Raw genomic sequence first — 20,471 nt, 5'->3', positions numbered from 1 at the left:
CGATATATATTTTAAAAAAACAAGAAAACAACGTTTTTTGCAGGTGATATTGTTTGTCCCTTGACTATTTACTGAGGGGTTAACAGATAAACTGGACTCTTTAACTACTTTTGTTACAACACATACTAAAATCTTTTTGTTAAATTTAATTTTATTATTATTTATTTAATATAAAAGAGTTATGTTTACTTTTGTTCCTTTAATGCACTGTACACTAGAGTTAATCAATCATCTATTGCTAGTGTATTAATAGTGCAAAATGCTGCAGCCTGATTACTGACTTGGACAAAAAAGAGAGATGACATTTCTCCAGTGTCAGCAGCCTTGCACTGGCTCCCTATGCAGTATAAAGTGGTGCTGTTTGTGTTTTTAAACAGGGTTGCATCTACATATGTAGAAGCTATGCTGAATCCATCTCACAGGTGATCTTAGATGGTCTTGAGTACACTAGGTTCACTGTAAACTGTTAAACAAACTCCCCCTGAAGGTACATCTATCATTAGTATGACCGTGACCCTCTGCTGAAGGTTTGATTGTTTTGCATTCCCGTTCGGCGTGGAGGTGGGCGGAGACTTTGTGTTTCGCTCTTCCCCCCCGAGTCCCCTCCTCGGAAGTAGACGTATCAGTCTATATTCCGTTCTTTTATTTTTATATATTTTATATACAACAACCCCCTTTTATCCCGAATCACGATGGACGACTAAAGTGAAGTGCGGGTACCCGTTTTCACCCTTTTCTCTCGTCCTTGAACCGAGTGGACCGGATGAAACCCAACTGCGGTCTTCTCCGCTTCGCAGGGGAGGTAAGGCTCCAGGCTCCGGCTACTTACTGGATCTGACTCAGCCATTTAAATGTCTCTGCTGTGTTGTTAACGCAGTCTGGAGACTCTTTTACGCACCGCAGCTGTTTTTGTTTCACAACAGTGGAGAGTAGCGAGCAACATTTTCAACTATGTTTGTGTTTTTAAACAAGAGCGAATATATAAGTAATAGCATGTTACGTCAGCTAGCGAACAGCTAGCCACGTCAGATTAGCTCAGCTCCAGAAGATAGCCGGATCCTTGGTTATATCATAAGGAAATGGTCGGTAATACACCTGCTCCTGAAGCCTAGGTGCTTCGAAGTGAAAGGGACTTCCCGGTTGGATATTCACGGTAGTTTCCCGATAAAATGAGAAATTGTTTGATTTCAGTTTGTCATAGATTAGACGGTGACTGCTGTGATTACGGTTAGCTAGGTTCAAAGCTAACATTTCAGATCGATAAGGTCAAAGTTTAAGTATCTCCAGGAGCTTCAGTACCCCCCAAAAACACCCACGGCCCTGAATTTGATCCACAGCCTTATAGGAAATGTAGGGTTAGAACGTTTATATTTTCGGACGGTTAAACAATACATTTAGATAAAAATTGTTCTCCATTTTTGAGAGATTAAAATGGTAAATTTACAGGAACTTGGTATGTTTTCTGAGGGTAAAAAATGTTCATAGATCAAAGCAGTAAATTTGCAGGAAAAAACGGATATAAAATTAATAAAATGACAAAAAAATTACGTGTAGTTTGAAATTATATTAGTAATAGTACAGGTGGAAAACGGAATCTTTTTAGAGATTGAATGCTAAAGTTATAGATTTGTTTTTTAACCCAGAGATTAAAGTGAGCCATAATAAAGAGATTGTGTATATTTTCAGAGATTAAAATGGTACATTTACAGAAAACAATAATCTTGATAAATTGCAGAAAAAATTAAAAATCTTTAGAAATTACAGTGGCAAAAGCACAGGGAAAATAATGCATTTTAGAAATTCCCGTGGTAAATTTACAGTATATTTTCTGAGATTAGTCAAATAACAGGGGGGAAATGTCTAATTTCTTTAGAGTTTAAAGTGATAAAATTACACATACAAAATTAAAGCATTTGAAAAAAAATTAATTATATGGATGTAACCAACAATTAAGTCGCCCATGGGCATGTGACATCAGCTGTTTTGAGGTCCATATTTGAAAAGCTCAAAATGACAAGAGCAATGGTGTAATTTGCAAATAATATATTTTTTGTTTTTAATTTATTGTTATGACCATTAATAATTAATAATCTCTTTCTGAATCCATTAAAAATGATGTACACATATAAAAGGTTCATTTAGGACAGCTGCAGGGAACAAGATACATTTAGTAAGAAATAGGTGACGTAAGACAGAAGTGGAATATAATCATCAGCTCCTCAGGGTTCAATTTATTCAATTTTGAAGAAGCCAGAAGCCTAGACGGCGGACTCATGACTGTGTTTGCCACCTTCAGTAAATGTTGTCACTTCTTTGTTTTTAATCCCTCACTGAAAAATAAAGACGTATGCTTTGGAAAACCACATTTGTGGTCCTTAAAAATTATATCTTAAAGGTGGTTTTGTGAGTATAAAAGCACCGGTGCAGTCCCTCTTGGTGGCAATGTTCTGATATCTTGCCCCTCCAATTGTACAGGTAGCTGTATCCAGTGGGGAGGTAGGCTCAGCCCAGGGAGGACACAATGAAGTTCACCGAACCCTGGGGACGCCAGAGGCTGTCTTTTCTTTTGGAAAAGGCCGCCTCTAGGGAAGCCAAGATGTGGAAGGTCTACGTGCCAAAGAAGCCTTCATCACAGGTGAGATGCTTCCTCAAGTCACCCTTGTTTATTTAAGTGATGTATTCACATAGCTAACTATTATGATTTGACATGGAAAAACCAGTACGGGAATTGCACTACAGCAAATTTATATTTAATAGCATGTTTTCCATTAGAGCTGGTGCTGTTGGTAGTTAAAGCAGAATAATGAGGGTTATTGTTGGCTCGTCTATCCGATGGTTTTTAGCTTGGGATTCGTGAACTATTTTCAGTTTATACATCAGAAAATTCAATAAACTACATTTTTCTCACATAGTTATGAGAGGTATTTGTAGACAGTGAAGCTGAGATAATAAACATTGGAAATACTGGAAAAATTGGTTGTTTGCATCATTGCTTGGCTGGGATTCTCGGTTCTTGGCTTGCCTTTCCCAGCTTCTTCCATTCTGTGCAACAAATATATTGTTAGCACCATGCATCAAGAGAAGACCGTGAGTGAGTGGGGCTCACAGATATAGAGAGTGGAAGAGTATCCACAAATCTGTGCACACGAAGGCAAACGTGTATAGCTACATCTCAGCTGTTTAAAAGGAAAAATGTGTTTCTTCTTTAAAAGACAGATTACTTCGAAATAGTGTGAAGCGCAAGCTTTGGTCCACTGGAATGTGTTTTTTTACATACGCTGACAACATTGTTTTAATCTTCAGTCAGTTTTAAAATGAACAACTACCACTGGAACGGAGATATATGGCAAAAATAATCAAAGTAAATATTCAACTGCCTCCAAGAACTGTGTTTGTAATCTGTTGCCTTTTTATCTCACTAACCCACCTGATTAGCACATTTTCCTTATTCTGGGACCTCCTCATTCACAAATGCAGTGTGAAATGACACAACTTTCCCACATGCAGCAGGAGAACTGTAAGTGAGGCGTGCAGATAGAGAGGGAGAAGCTTAAGGATGCAGGTAAATGACAAAGACAAACTAGTATATGTATCTGTAAATCCATCCATCCTAAAGGAAACAAAGAGGTGAATGTTTTACAGGCTGCCTAAAAGGTTCTTTAGTGAGCTTTACTGCCACAAGGCCTCAGCCCTCACTGGCCATCTTATGTAATCTTTCGCACAGGCTTGGGTTTCCATCTACACACTGAAATATAGAGCCAAGAATTTAAGACGAGGCTACTGAAAAGAGCTGGCACTAGTTCAATTTATAGAGGCGCAGGCCAAGGGGTCGGCACTGAAAGGTCTTTAAATATCAGCACTGAAATATTGGACAAATAATACCGGACAGGTTTAATGTGTTAGGCGACTCAAAGTTCACATTTTCAGAGACAACACAGGTCCAACAAAACTGACTTGATTTCTGTTGATTATGTAATGATTGTCATTCTTTTTATGGCTCTCGAATGGTGCCATATCAGCATGTTGATAATGGAGTTGCAGAGAGTAGTCTGCTCCCAGACATTATCATAGACAGACACTGTGTAATCACAAAGCAGCAGGGCAGAAGAAACATGGCGTTGAGTCACTGAACAGTCACTCGGCCCAGCTGGTCTCGCCCCGTTTACTGGGAACGTCTCAACATGTCGTTATTTGACGTCACAGAGGTGTTGTTTCATCACACCCTCAGGTGGTCTCGCCCAGTGTATGTGCATGTTCTCACATGATGTCACTTACCTAGGATATTGCACAGTTCTGTTTATCAGATGGTCAAAAATAAGAAAATGTTTAGAAAATGGAGATTTATTTTAGTCAAGAATAACCCTCCTACATGCCTTTATAACATGAGCTGTACCTAGTTTAGTTCAATTTAGATATATTCTGTTTTTTTTGTATTTCCTCTCTACTTTAAGCCCAATCTAAGTTTAGCATTAGTGTCAGCTTAGTCTTATTTAGCTAAATATTAGGCATATGTCTCTAGCAACTAGTTCAGGTATGTTCTTCAAAAACACGTTATCTAGTTAGTGAAATAGGATTGGTTATTCAAACAAGCAGCATGAACAGGTTCAGGTGACCTTTTTCCTCTGTCTCGGGTCATGACCTGGGTCAATAATCCCCGTGTGGTGCTGTGGTGGATTTTGATTCCTTACTAACATATTTTTCAGTTCAGTCCTGTCACGTGTCTCGGTTGTTGTGTTTTCCAGCTGGTGGAGGTTTTTGTTGTTGTTGAAGGTGGAGGTGTTCTCTCAGGTATCACCCTGTTTGGTAAATACAGAAGGTTTTGTCTTTTTTGTCTGCTGAGTGCTGATACCATTGTCCAAATACACCCAGAGAGCAATGCAGCGGTAGTCATGATAACATACATAACATCACCTGCATTAGGTGACTCAGGTGTTTTTATGGTCCCATGGTTACGTGCGCTGGAGCAGGCACACGTCATGGCCAGAAGTATTCAGATTAGAGCTGAAGTACCTATTTATTTACCTAGCATATTGAAAAACAGTAGCTGAGTTGAGATGATTTAACAGTCCATGTATACGAGAATACAAAGACTAGGTTATATGAGAGAAGCACAGAACACAATAAACATGAAACATCCTTTTTATCGTTTAGTTTGTAGCAAAGAAAAGGATAAAATAGAACTTTTCTACTGAAAGTTTGCAGTTCAGATTCACCTACTGCTGCATCAACAAGGAGTTCAAGGGAGCTAACAGGACCCATCAGAAGCTATCTGGAGATAGCAAGATGTTTTGGGAGCTAAATCCTGGGAGCTAGGGTTAGACAACAACTAACTGGGGCTATATTTAGAGAAACATCTGGCTGAGTCTTATTTTAAATGCGGAAGAAGGTCAAGAATTAGTGTGTCAACCACTGTCTCTGTGTGGAAAAGCTAGAAACGTGTTGAAAGGTCATTTTATACTGCAGGGATTTTAGTTTGGAAGGGTAAAAGGGAGAAAGTCACCTCTAGAGCTACCCCTCCCAATTTGGGTTGGGAGGGGTAGATCTCCCCTGTCTGCATCAGGCATCCAGAAGGCGAAATAAATGCAGATGAAGAAGTGGGGCTCAAACAGACATTTATCATGTGAAAAGTGAAAGTTGAATAGAAAAAAAATTCTGACTGAGAGCGGCCGTGACTTCCGGTTGACAAAAACCTTCATTTTGACATCTGCCAAGCTCATTTGTAGTACTGAGCTGATAACACAGAGGCCAGTAAACTCCAGCAAATGATGTAACAGATAGTTATGATGTTTATCAGTGCCTTTAGCCCAGTTTGCAGGTGTGGAGCCCAGTGTTAGAGGTCAAGGAGGCAGTCGGTCTAATCAGGGTGTAAAAACAAGAGGGGTGCTCAAACACTACAGTCACAGCGAGCAAAAGTCACTAAGCAAAAAGTCAATGAAACATCTGGGACTAAATCTGGGACTAAATCTGGGACTCTCCACCGTTTGACCCTGGAAGTGAAGAAGCTTCTTGGATGAGAAGTGAAATGTCTTCAAGCAACTTAAAGAAGTCCAGACGCTTTTCTTTCCAAGCTCCTTAGACTACGATGACCTGGATGACTGAGAACCTTCACAGATGCCTTTTGGAGATCTTTAGTCATTTCGGATAAAAGTAAAACCAGACTTGGTGGTGAATTTCTGGGCTAACAGTCTTGTGTTGTGTAGCTTTTTGGCATTTGTAATTTTTTGTAAAAAGCATTTTTAGATTGGAAAATTTGATGAGTTTCTTAACTTGACTGGCACACCCTGCAGGAAGTTAAAGGAAGCCTTGACCATCCCTCTGATATTAATGATAAGGGATGGCTGGCCAAAGTTACCCTGAAGACACTGCAGAGACTATGTAGCCAGTGAATTCTTAGAGAGAGATGAAAGAAGTTAATTTAAGCTGGTGTCTGGGTTACTTCCCTTAGCCTCTGACTGAGCTTGTCTTCTGTGTCCAGCCAGTACAAACAAGATGGAAGTAGGCCAGTTGTTTTTAGTTTGGACAGTCAAGAGCTGAGAGGCCAGATGGTGTCACGTTGCAGATTAATTGGCTGGTGCATTCAGCTGTGCTTTGACCTTTGGCCTCTCCTGCAAGTCCAGTGTTGGAAACTGTAAGCCACTTACTTACAGAAGCTATGTGACGAATCAGAAATGTTTAAGTTTTGTTATAGGATTTCATTTAAACACGGAAACATCAAAATAAAAATAAAATATCTTCATTCTGAAAATTGACCATTTAATGGCCAGTCCAGTACATTCACCAGCAGGTTTAAAGTGGATCTATTGTGCTCTGTCCTTTATTTTCATATACATATAGATTATAGTTCCAGAAGTGAACATCAGTATATCTACAAGTGATCCCTGTGAGACAAAACCTCAGGCTTCAGATTGCTGTGAACGCTTGGTTTGAAAGTTTTTTCTACTCTTGATTTTCTGTGATATCATAGAGGCTCAGAAGCCCCTCCCACTTGCTGTTTTTGATGACGAGGGTAGCCAGTTAAAATGGTTCGTTTTAGATAGAAGATGAACTAAAGTACTCTAGCGGTAAGAGAGACTAAAGTTATTTTGAACTACTCCACTTTAGTAGAGTACAGGAATATATAAAAATGTCCCCTTTAGGTTAGTGTCAGTTTTAGCACATAACTGACTATTACATGTAGTTACAGTGTCTGGTAATTTGGAGCTAATGGCAGCTTTGAAATGTAATTACCACCTTTGTCAAACCACTTTCACACACAAATGAACTTTTGGCTCATGTCTGATGCACAGATGCCTGACTGTAATGAGTCCTGCTGATGTTTGGGTGTTAACAGGGTCATTGTTTTTGTAGAAACTTGCTGCTGTTGAGGTTTTTAGTGCCATTTGATGGTTTAAGCACTGTAGCAATCTCAAAACCTTTAGTAAAACTAAATCTTTGTGCGACAGGAGTAAAAAGCTCTGAACTATAAACTAAAATTATATTGTGCTTTGTAATCTGTGTTTTGTCACCAAAGAGGAAAGGTTAGATCAAATGTGTCCAATTCTCTTTTATGAACCAATGTAACTTTTAGTCCATCAGAGTGATTAAACTTTCAGGTGTCAAAATGCCTGTTTAGGGGTTAAGACTCTGTTTTAGAGTTTTTAAATGGTCAGAATTTGTGTTAGGGTTCGGCCCTGTAGAGTGATAGTTAAAAGGTTTGGTAATACATATTAATAATTGTCCACACACAGAAAGCCAAGGGGACAAGCTAGTAACACTGAATATGAAACAACATTAAGGCAGCTGATGCTCAGCAACACAAGAGGATGAACAGTTGACAAGTGTAGCAAAGAATAGATGGATGGGTGGGAAAAAAAAATCTCTACTTGTTAATGATAGTATTGGGCAGGGGTGGGCAACTCCAGGCCTTGAGGGCCAGTGTCCTGCAGGTTTTAGATGCTACCCTGGGCCAACACACCTGAATCAAATGATTAGTTCATTACCAGGCCTCTGGAGAACTACAAGACATGTTGAGGAGGTAACTTAGCCATTTAAATCCGCTGTATTGGACCTGCAGGACACCAGCTTTCAAGGCCTGGAGTTGCCCACCTCTGGTATAGGGTGACCAAGCGTCCTCTTTTTTTTTTTGCACTTGATGACTTGTAAAAGCCTATATGACAATTTTTTATTTCCCCATTCATTAACCACACAGAGAAGGCATCGTTTAAATATGTAAAAGTTTTTTTTAAGCAAACACTATTATTAAAGTTCTTCATGACTGCGCCAAGTGTCCTCTTTTTTTGGAAATCAAAATATGGTCACCGTATGATAGTAGGATTTGGCTAAAAAAAAAAAATCCATCTTTTGAAACATTATTTCTCTTTTATCTTCATTTAAAGCAGTTTTTCACCTGGTTTTATATGTCAGACCTGCACATTTTCTACTCGTTTATAATAAGGATGCGCTTTGTTTTTCCCAAAAGTCGTTACATTTCTTTGTTACAGCAACAAAAACTTTAATAGCTTAAATAAAGTCAAGGAGCTCCATAAAATGAAATATGACAACACAGAATTGCAGGAAAGACTAAATTAAACCACTGTAGCCAAATATCATACAATAAAGGGGCTGAAAAAGCATCAAATTAGTCCAGTAAATTCATTGTACTGCAGAATAATAAAACAATGAGATGGCTTGTTAAAGCACAGCAAAGGTCGAATAAGTGGCTCAGTAGACATATATATTGTACAGTTTATTATTGTGCACATGGGTTTTGCAGTGTGTCGTCATGCTTTAACAGATTTTGTTGCAGGGTTATTTTCATTCTGCAGTAATTATAACATAAATGCCGTTAAATGGTTGAATGTTGAACCATTCAACCAACTAACAAATTAAAAATCCAGTGGAGTTTCCAAACAGAAAGCCTGTGCATGGCATATGAACCCATTTTATCTTAGTGTTACAAACTTGTGAGAAGGGTGCGTCAGCTGGTGAATTCTTTCAGTTCTCAGGTGCTTTACAGAAGGAATTCTTGGAATGTTTTTGAGGCATATCTGCTGGCAAGTCTAATCCGCCTGCCAAGCTGATTTAGGATCCTGTTTGGCCCTTTAGTGGAAGTGTGTCAGTCGCAGAAGCCTCAAGTTTGTCCTGAAATACCTGAAATCAGATTCCAGTTTGCTGTCTAACCCCATTTTGCCCTGTCGAGGAAGTCTTTGAGGAAAAAAAGGCTCTGCAAGATTTCCAGTTTCTTTGTTTGTTTTTTCCAACTTTGTTCCACAAATAGTTCAGTGTTGGGTATAACGCTGGGCTTAAACCTCAGTGTTTCTGCAGGACTGCGTTGTAGAAATGGTAATGGAAGATGACTACTAATAGTTATTATTAAATACAACACATTTAAGTAGCTTTCAAAACATAAAATAAACAAGTTTTAAAAAATTCTAAATAATATGAAAATATATAAATAAAAATTGCACAGTGTCATACTTTGTTGTAGGGAATAATGAATGACATCGAACCCTTGAGTCAGTCTTAATGTTTTGGTTTTTTTGTTGTCTGCAGGATACAGACATCTCCCCGGCCCAGCGGGACGAGGCGGTGCGCTGGCTGACGGAGGTCCATGGCAGGCTGCAGCTGTACCCAGAGACGCTGGTGTTAGCTGTCAGCATCCTGGATCGCTTTCTCGCTCCCATCAAGGTATGTAGAGAGCAACAGGTGTGCTGTAAATCCTGCTGTTAGCATGTGAGGGTTTGCAGAGAGCAACCTAAACCTCCAATCAGAAAATCTGAGTGTAGGGAATCTTTTAAAAAGTAAATGTAATAGAACTCATAATAAACAGACAGTAAGTGAATGAAAAATGTGTGTTTAAGGGAGGGTTTAAGATTTCAGAGCCATTCACTTCACTTACATCGTTTACTTCACTTCGTGCCATCACCATGGCAACTTATGCTACAAAGCAGGCTATGTTTGCCTAACTAACTAATCATTCCTGCAAGAACACTTGATGGTTTTAGAGCCTGTCTAAGACTGGGCTTGTCAAAGGTCTGATGGCTAGCTGCCAGTTTAGGGAGCTCGCAGACAGTTGACGACTACAAAAGGAAAAAATTTAACCATCAAACAAAATCATTTCCAAACCATTGATTTAGCATTAATTTGCCTTCAGAGTAAAAGTTATGTCTTGCTGTTGCCAGAACTCTGCAAGCACAGTAGTCTGCAAATGACCAAAGCAATTGCCATTGTGTTTTTGGTGCACCTAACAACAGCCTCCAGCAACCACTCATCAGTCAATTGGGGAATACACATTTCTGGGAAACAAACTAAAAGTGTAAAGTCATTTTTAAGGCTCGCGTTGATGGTGTTTTCCTGTAAGCATATATCAAATGACAGACATTTCTTTTTCTTCACTGTTGTTTAGTTTCATTTGTTCTAAAGAAATCTTCACTACAATCAAACGTTTGTCAGTCTTAGACCTTTATCAGGATACTGAAACTCAGATATGACATACAGCAGATAAACATCGGACTCTGCCACCAATGAAGGTCATCGTATTAACAACAGAGTGAATGTAGGCCTTGATGTTCAGACTGCCACTATTATAAAACGCATAACATTTATTAAAGTCCTTTTTATTCCTCAGCGGCCTCACGTAGCCCAAAATCATGAATGAGAGTGATAACATCTCTGTAATTCTGGTTTCCTCCAGATACTCCAGAATATGAAAATACTATGAATATCCTATGATCCTAGTGTTACGCAGTTTTCTCTCTGAACTTGAAATCATTAGACTAGATTAAATGTATCATGTTAGATAAAATCTATATTCCCTAATTTGCATTAAGGTGCAATCTTTTTATTGTAAACACAGCATTTATTTGGCTGTTTGTCTACTCTGATGGACTAGAAAATGTCTGATTTTTATGTGTGGGAGCTGAAATCTGCTGCTCAAGTGTAAGACCACACAAAGGAAGCAGACTGTAAAGGGAACAGAGGTCTTCTGACAAGACCTCAGCTTGTTAGGAGGGGCAATGTCAGAACGTTCTTGATTTTTCTTTAAATTTCCTGCCTCATAGCTGACGGTGTGTGTTCATACAGGAACAGGAAGCGTGAGCTCCAATTGTCCCGTCAGCATCCCTCCACACAGACAGGAAGTTTCTCACTGAGGTTTATCAGGAGCTGGTTTCTGTTTATTTGTGGTCGCAAACACTACCTAACACTGTATCTGTGTGTGCTTGTGGCTATCTTCATGAGTAGCTTTAGACCTTGGAATCGTGGACATTTTGGCCTGTCCTCAGTTGAAGATACATTTGGATACTTTGGAACTGGAATGACTCAGATACAGTAAGCAGAGGGCCATAGATTGAACAACTGGATAGAAACATGGCTTCTGTTGGCCAGAGGAGTATTAGCTCTACTCTGTGCCGAGCTCAGCCCCCCCCTTCCTCATTCTGTCTCTACTCACAGCTGATGACCACAAGTGAGGGCGGGAGTGTACTTCGACTGGCAAATTAACAGATTTGCTTTCACCACAATCAACTGGTATACTGCTCATATTACTGCAGGCACTGCACCAGTGCACCTGTCCTTTCTCACTTCAGTTCCTTCCAACTGGTAAGCAATAACTGGAAGTGGAGGGGCAGGATCATTCGGGTTCCTGCCCGAATGATCCCAGGAACCATGATGTCAGGGGCAGTTTGCCCCTGATAGGGTCTCCCAAGGAAAATCAGTCCTGAGTGAGGGACCAGATTAAGAGCAATACAGAAATCCCCTCTGACGAAACAGGGCTGGCAGCTCATCGATCAGTCAGAGGATTGGTAGTTTCCCTGACTCTTCTAGTCCAGAGTTATTCTTGTTATTTTTGGTGGTGGCAGCAGTAGAATGACTTTAAAGATGTGTGAAAACTCTGTAAGACGGGACTGACCTTGCAAACAAGGTAAAGTAAAAAACAAATTCAGGTAACAAAATGTTGATGAATCACAGATTTGTGTGCAAAACACTCATACATATGGTTAAGCACACATTCATGAATGAGGCCCTTAAGTCTCTCGGCTGGTTTGGGAACACTCTGATATTCTCCTGGAAGAACCAGAATAGTCGCTAAAAGTGAACCCGGAGAGTAGATGGTGAAAGGTTTTTCAGATTGATTAAACATATAATCCTTAAATTATACGTAACTGATAAATCATGTTAACTGTTGTCAGGCCCGTCCAAAGTACCTGCGCTGCATTGCCATCGCCTGCTTCTTCCTGGCTGCCAAGACCTGTGAGGAGGATGAGGTGAATACACACACACTAGATTGTAGGCAGTGCATCAGGACAGTTAGAGCTGACTCCGTGTGTGTGTTTGCCAGTGTGTGCCATCACTGAAGGAGCTCGCCGCCTCCAGCGGGTGCGGCTGTTCTCCCTCAGAGATCCTGAGGATGGAGAGGATCATCTTGGACAAACTGAACTGGGACCTGCACACCGCCACAGCGCTGGACTTTCTGCACATTGTACGTCTAATCACACACGAGCACAAATGCTTACACATTATTACTTTTTAAAGTGATTAAAGTCAGCTAGTGACACCTGGGGGCAAAAAGAAATTCCTGCGGTTTTCTTTCTGTTTTTATTTTAATGCACTTAAATCCAGTTTTTAGAAGTGCTTTTTTGTGCTGTTGTTGCTTCCAATTCAAATCAGTCTGCAGTTAATTTCACAGATTCTCTTTTCTTCATTCAGATCAATTAATTTTTCCTCTCCTTCCTCTCCAGTTCCACGCGATGGTGCTGTCGTGTCGCTCCGGGTTCTTGGATTCCATGTTGGGACTTAACCGCTCTCAGCACCTCGCCCTGCTCACTCAGCAACTCTACCACTGTCTGGCTGACCACACACTCATGCAGGTACACACACACTCAGTATTTCTTACTTTACAGATTGAAGATATTATGCCTTCAGCACGGAGCCTTTCATACCACTTTTCATTTAAATATTAAGATAACACAATAAATAATAAAATTATGATATTTATGTATATATGCAGTGTTATGACCTCAATGTCAGGGCCTGTCTTGGCTAAGAGTGAGTCTTTGAGGGGTTAATAATCAATAAATATAACCGCTTATAGTCGCGCCACAGTGGAAAGCCCCTACTACTATTTTGCTAACAGGCTAGTGTCACAGGTTTTCCCTGCTGGCTTGCTCACTGGCCAGGTTGCTGGTGTGTAGATCTGATCTTGTCCTGCTGCAATGGATGCTCTTTTCTGCTCTGAATATTTGCTGTGAGCTCTAGGGTCACTCTGACTAGAACCTACAGAGCAAGAACCAGGTCACAAACTTGCCACACTTACCAAAAATAATCTTTATCATAGGAAACAGAGCATACCACAGTCATTTATCAAAAGTGTGTTTATAAAACACATTTGCTGTTACAAGCTGTGACTCCAGACCAATTTAATGGCACCAAACCTTTAATAACATTTCCACTTTGATTCACTTCTCTTTTTATTTAATGTGTCATTTTGTAAGCTTAACTTGAGCTTGGTTTTTGAGCACGTTTGTCCCTCATGTGTTTCCATAGCTCAGAGGATCCATGCTGGCCTTGGCCCTCTTCACCCTGGAGCTGGAGAACTGCTGTCCTGACTGGCTGGCTCTCACTATCGAGCTGCTGAGGAAGGCGCAGGTATCAGTCTGTCAGTCTTTGGAGCTCTGTGATAGTTCAGTTTATCTCTGAAGACTTCAGGCAGGCGTTCGTGTGACCTCTTTAGAACAACTTCTTTATGGGATTGGGATTTGACTGTAGCTTTCCAATGTCATTATTAGTCTACACTGATGGGCAGCCATGTTTAATATACAAGATGTGTCAGAGAGCAGCGAGGGGAAGTAAAAGCTGTTAGGCTTGTTCCTCTATTTGCTGTTCAGTAGTTCAGTAAAAAAAAACAAGCACACACACACATTGTGCAATATTTCTCTGGTGTGGCATGATAAAAAACCTGGAATCTGATTGGTTTTTGTCATCCTAAGTAAAAACGACCAATAACTATAGGCAAAGAAAGACATTTGAGGCTTTAGCCAAGCACCAGCTGCAGATGTAAAACCATTTACCTCATTTAAGAAAGTAGAACTTTAAACTGCTGAACAAAAAGGAAACTGTGGTCCTCAAGTTTTATTAAGTTCATTGAGTTCCTTTCAAAGTTCCTGTTAGCATTAAAAAAAAACAACAAAAAAACCCCCCAACAAATTATGTTGTTTTGTTTTTTTTCTGTTTTTGCTTGTTTGTTTTGTTTTTTCTTAAATTAGTTTTGTCATTTATTTTTCAATGACTCACTCTGGATGACAGGAAGACAAACAGGCTGACAGAGAGGAAAAAAGAGCAAACAAATACCAGCAGAGGGCGCTACACCTGCAGCATGACTGCAGCAGAAAGGGAAGAAGTACTATGAGGAAAAACGAGAGGAACTAATGCAACAGTTTCTTTACTGAGCATCATGACTTTCAGGAGGAGAGCTCTGTTGTCAGACAAAGGGCACCCGCGGTCACCTCACTCATATTAAACACAGATTTGTGGAGAGCCTTCTCTTTGTTTTTACCTCATTCTTTACTTTATGGCTCATCAGAGTAGAACTGTAGGGAAATGGGAAATTTATGGTTTTCAGGGTTTTTATTGTTATTGTTTTTATCGTTAACTCGGTTTTCCTGGGTCTTTTCCCGTGTGTTATGAATAAATCTTCTTTTTTTGGTAGTGGTACTGGTTTTATTTTGTTGTATTTATCCGCGACACCTTAAAGGCGGGTCCGTGAAAATATTGTCGGACATAAACCGGTCCGTGGCTCAAAAAAGGTTGAGGATGGATGGAGAGGATCTCCATCGAATGACTTGTTTTACAGTAATTTGTCAAAAATACAAAAAAATGTGACTAGGTGTAAGAAACAGAAAAACAGCTCTGTCCCGTAAATACAGAAAAGGATATTTTACTGTATATATTAAATTCAGGGCGGCACAGTGGTTAGCACTGTTGCCTGAAGGTCCTGAGTTCAATTCCACCATCAGGCCGGGGTCTTTCTGTGTGGAGTTTGCATGTTCTCCCTGTGTTTGCGTGGGTTCCCTCCGGGTATTCCGGCTTCCTCCCACCGTCCAAAGACATGCAGCTTGTGGGGATAGGTTAATTGACTAATCCAAATTGCCACTAGGTGTGAATGGTTGTCTGTCTCTGTGTGTTGGCCCTGCGACAGACTGGCGACCTGTCCAGGGTGTACCCTGCCTCTCGCCCCATGACAGCTGGGATAGGCTCCAGCGCCCCCTGCGACCCTGAAAAGGATAAGCGGAAGCGAATGAATGAAAAATGAATGGAAAAAAAAAAAGGATATTAAATTCACTGTTCTGAAACCAGGAACTTTAAAGGTGGAATATTTTTATGTGTTTTCTATATTGGCGTGTAACATGCTTATTGAAGTAGGATGAAGGGATTTTAACTGGAATACGTAAATAAATTTTACTTCTTACTTTTGATGAGAAAAGTGGCAGAGCGTAAGTGGTGTCCACACAGGAAGTGATCCCCAGTGGCGTCAAGCACCGTCATTTGAAAAGATTCCTGGAGGTGTGCAGTGGGCGAGCCTTAAGTTTTCTGAATGTCCAGGTGAACAATTGAAGTGACTACCAATGAGAGCGCTGAATTTTGCTTTTTGATGTGTGGCAGTAAATATATTAGAGGGTTACCCAGGCAACAGGAGCCTGGTATGTCTGCTATATGTATTTGTATAGCGCTTTACTTGGTCCTAAGGACCCCAAAGCGCTTTACACTATACACAATCATCCACCCATTCACACACTGGTGATGGCAGCTACAGTGTAGCCACAGCCACCCTGGGGCGCACTGACAGAGGCGAGGCTGCCGGACACTGGCGCCACCGGGCCCTCTGACCACCACCAGTAGGCAACGGGTGAAGTGTCTTGCCCAAGGACACAACGACCGAGACTGTCGGAGCCGGGGCTCGAACCGGCAACCTTCCGATTACAAGACGAACGCCCAACTCTTGAGCCACGATCGCTGCTGTCAACTGACCATCAGCGATAAAGCACAGGTCACATGACAGCCATTCAGAAGTGGTGAACAAAGCAGCTGCATCCTCATAATCTGTGTGTGTACAGATAAAGATAAATTATCACGTCTTTTTTTTTTTTCATAACAAGACACTTTTAGTTTAGTTTCATGTCTGTAGTATTTCGTCCACATAAAGCAGCGATGCGTCACTTTGGCCACAAAGAAATTGGCAACCACTGCAGTTTAAGCCAAAGCATGAAGTCATTTTTGACCAAACCTAAACAGGGAACAGATTAAAGATGACGACACGTATGTCTCGAACAATGGCAGCCTGTCCACGTATGGACCTTTTAAAATGAGAAAATGTTGATTTTGTGTAGCAGGAGGATGAAAAATTGTGAACACAAACATGAACGATTCCACTAGAAGTTAAGACTATTTTACAAGCTGCGGTGATCAAACTGAATTTTACTAGTTAAAGGTGAGCACACATGCTTCTGTCCATCACATCAGCTCAGGGCTGCAGAGCTTGTGTAAAGATAAGTCTCTCTCTCTGTTCCTTAGATCGACAGCTCTGAGCTGATTCGCAGCCGTGAGCTGGTGGCTCGTAGTCTTTCCACACTGAGAGCTCCCCTGCCTCCGAACACCGTGTACATCTACCAGCCCCCGCAGCCTACACCACCCTGCTGCACACTGGGTATGTTTGACTTCTACATCAGAGCTGCTTATCAGATTTTGCTGGAGGACAGTGTCTGAAATCTTTCTTGAAGCACATTATGCTACTGAGCCAGTCACCAACTCGGACCTGTGAAAGTGTTTTGCCACTGAGGAGAAAAAAAAAAGTTTTCTTAGTAAGCCACATTTTATATTCATAAAGCAAGTGTTAGCATCAGAGGGCGTGAGCTGTATTTGTGATGTCCTCCTTTGTAGGGACCATCACCTCCACCACCGAGTCTTCCAGGGACCATGTCACCTCTGCCCACCCACAGTCTACTGCTGGTGGTGGGGAAGAGGAGGAGAGCCAGCAGCCCTTGAGTGTCATCTCCTCCTCCTCTTCCTCCTCTGCAGACAGCAGCATCCCAGCCCTGCTTTCTCCCCCCAAACATCTCCGCCATCTTAATCACCTGCAGAAGGTCACACTGCGCTGCAAGGCCTCGACCAAACGCAAGGTGACTCTATTTTCTTCTCACATTTGATATTAGGCTGGACCTGTTGTTATTTCCTCTGTTTCCTGTCATATATGCACTGTTACACTTTTTTTCTCCTCTTGATGATGTCAGACAGAAGGGAAGCCTCAAGAAGCCTCACTCTGGTCCTCATAGGCACAGAAGCTCCACCCACCTGATGTTCAAATATTCTAATTGCTAGGGTGAATTACTCAGACAAGTTAGTTCGAAGGGGATGAAATGCAGTTAAATGAGGCTGCTTCAAACAGAGGCTGAACTGGGCGGCTCAGCTAGGAACAAACGAGGCTTATTCTGAACTCTGAATCATGCAAAGCTACCCTAGAATAAAAATATGGCGCTGAAAATAAGCAGAATATGGGAATCAGTAGCTGTAGCAATAAATATCTCTCCCTGTCCAGGTGGAGGAGATGGAGGTGGATGATTTTTACGATGGCATTAAACGTCTCTACAACGAAGACGTCACCACCACCAATACCACCGCCGTCCAGGAAGGGGCAAAAACGCCAATAGCCGGAGGAGGAGGAGTTTTGCCAGCTCGACAGGAAGGCAGCTCCTCCCCCTGCCCGCCTCTGCAGCCAGCCAGCGCCTCCTAGAGACCAAACAGGAAGCTGTCTGCCAAAATCGCCTTTACGCCAACATCATCTTCCTGTTTTCAGGAAACTGTCGTGGAAGAGAAAAATAAATCTTTCCGACTAAAAAAAATGTAAGCCTGAGAGATTCCGAGTAAAAAGTAGCAGCTCCGAAGGGAAAGTTGCCATTCAGAGTTGCCGCTAAAAAGAAGATGATGTTAGTGGTTAAGACTGTTTTGGTTGCGGTGAAATGACCCCCGTCCCGCTTTCCCTCCCCCTCCCAACTCGGTGTGATGCCAAGCTGTTCGGGTGGCCTGCAGTCAGCTCCCATCATCCCCTGCAGCGGGGACAACAGAGCCCCAAAAAAATATTTAAACGTTCAAAAACTAAAAAACCTGCCGCTGCTACTCTGTTCTTATTAATTCTATTTGTTGAACACAAAACATGAGAATCTAAAAAATAAGTAGAAAATACTGAAAAAAAAAACCCTAGACTTGACTTCCTGCGTCTGTTTGTCACCTTATATTTGTCTTTATTTTCATATATTTATACTTTTATCCCGTCCCTTCTCACTCTGCCTATTTATAACATATTCATAGAGAGTCTGAATCAACCGTATGAAGGTTTGTGTAGATTATCTGTAGTTTTCACCCTGTTGGGGGGGAATTTTTTTTTTTCAGTAAAATCTGATTGTTAAAAAGATGCTAATATAAACATTTATTTTCCTTTCAAGCTTGTTGTGACACTCAACTGAATGAACGCGTGTTTCGGCCACCAAACATTCGTTTACTGTTTGTTTGGGGCCCGAAAAGCAGCTATTTGTGGATTGTGTGCTTTGAAAAAGTAAGAAAACAATCTGGGTGTGATGCATGAGAGTTAATAAAAAAAAGAAAACAACTCTGGCTTAACTTATCCTGGCTAACATGTTGTTATCCAGCTACATTGATCCCAAACCTGAGTTGTGTTTTTTGGTTAAGCGGCTGCTTAAAATTAATAGACAGATATGTGTTTTAAGCTGTTTTTTCTTTGGAGTTGAGTGACTATCTTTGCTTTGATGTTCAAAGCTAAAACACACTTCTTCTTTTTTTGGTTTGTTTTTTTAAATCCCTTCATGTTCAGTATATTTTCCTTCATGAAAAAAAGCTCTGTTGTTCCTGCTGTAGGAGTTGCCGGTGGCCATGCCAGGTCCCTGAACGCACCACGGCACCAGTAAATAAAGAATATGAAACTGAGCATGTGCTGTGTCTTCCATTTGTTCCAGATTACTTTCACACAAACTGCAAAAAAGGACAGTGTTATACCCAGAGCTGTCAGAGATCTTTGGCTTTGCTATAGAAGCAGTAAGGCAAGCTCCTGATGTCATTTCAACACTAAAAATCAAAGTATAAGATATATTTGAAAGGTAACCTCTACCATCGTCATCTTGTTTCTGAACATTTTGGGTTGTTTTGTTTTTTTAGCCACATTCAAAAGCAAAGCCCAGGTGGGTCGCACTGACATGGTAAACATTAAAACGGGACAAGGGTCCATTTTTCTTAAATATATGGTGACCTATGGGATAATCAGAGAAGGTAGCGTTGGTGTAATAAATCACAAGCTCTGAGTCTGCTTCAGGGAAGCTTTTGCTAGGAGATCTTGGATCCAACTATCTGTCCATTAGTACACTTGATATAGCTAGGGGAGGTTTCAGGATTTAAGATGAGCTGGTGGGGTGAATAGAGATGGGAAAGTAAAATAAAGTGCAGAAAACTGAGGTGCTTTAAAAGATGAAGACAGGTTTTCTTTGTGTTAGCTGGCTTGATGGAACCTAAAACCCCACCATGGTTATCAACCTTCTTTGTTAACTCTGACTTTTTGTGATCTTTCTTACCGTCTCTCACGCTCACATAAAAGGAGAGCATCTCATCGATCATTTGACTCTTCTGGACAACAGATGAAGTGAGTGCCATCTGCTTCAGCCAGAGATGTTCTCAAAGAAACCAGGAATGAAGATCTATTAACAGATGATATATCCACAAATAGACTGAATAATGTTCTATATTCAATTTTCCACAGCTGGAACTGTAGCAAACATGGCAGCAGACTGACTCAAGAATAAAAAACGTGCTTTCTGCACAACCAACTAAAGCGTGTAGTATCAGCAGGACCTAGCTCATCAGGTTGCAAAGATAAAACCTGTGACATAAACTACAAAGGCGGTTTGAAAACAACATTCAGAACACGTGCAACAAGATATTAGGAACAAAAAGACCCAGAGGACTGTTCTTGATCCCTTAAAACTTAAGACTATTTCAGCTGATTATCCCAGAATAAAAGGGTTCAGCATATTTAAGAGATTTCCCCTCCTCACTCCCCCCGCTTATATTCTGTCCCAGAATCAGAACTTTGTAAAATGCTGTGAGAGCAAATGCTGCACGGATTAGTTTTTACACATGTATGCACACAGATAAAAGGGAAGCAGCTCAAACAGAGAGATCTCCCACACGTAAACCTGCAGCTTTGAAACAAGTCCAAACTAAAACGAGGGCCCTCCCCAGGTTTTCTTTTGTTTCTCGTGTGCTCTGTGCCTCTGGTGTCATTACAGGCCATTAACCTTTGTTCCCTGTATTGTCTCGAGCTCTCGGTTAGTCTCTGAGTTCTTGTAACTTCATCACATCAAAGGGCAGAACAGCGTCATGGTAGACGCACTGTTTCAGTCTCTCTGGCATTGGTGGACTTATTCTCCCTTTGTTTT

General features: G+C 41.0%; 1 protein-coding gene across 1 annotated transcript; it reads left to right on the top strand.

The window, feature by feature from the left end:
• The first annotated feature begins 564 nt into the window (after positions 1–564).
• On the top strand, positions 565–18,969 carry ccni (cyclin I). Its single transcript, XM_005725497.2, has 10 exons — positions 565–802; positions 2,476–2,635; positions 9,532–9,666; positions 12,168–12,242; positions 12,317–12,457; positions 12,717–12,845; positions 13,522–13,623; positions 16,546–16,678; positions 16,912–17,150; positions 17,567–18,969. The coding sequence occupies exons 2-10, from the start codon at positions 2,522–2,524 to the stop codon at positions 17,759–17,761; spliced, it is 1,263 nt and encodes a 420-aa protein (XP_005725554.1). The 5' UTR covers positions 565–802; positions 2,476–2,521; the 3' UTR covers positions 17,762–18,969.
• The last annotated feature ends 1,502 nt before the right edge of the window (positions 18,970–20,471 follow it).

The sequence above is a fragment of the Pundamilia nyererei genome, unplaced genomic scaffold (assembly GCF_000239375.1).
Source record: "Pundamilia nyererei isolate P.nyererei 1_Seehausen unplaced genomic scaffold, PunNye1.0 scaffold00016, whole genome shotgun sequence".
Classification (NCBI taxonomy): domain Eukaryota; kingdom Metazoa; phylum Chordata; class Actinopteri; order Cichliformes; family Cichlidae; genus Pundamilia; species Pundamilia nyererei.
The sequence above is the reverse complement of the archived record's forward strand: the minus strand, read 5'-3'. Positions and strand labels throughout refer to the sequence as shown.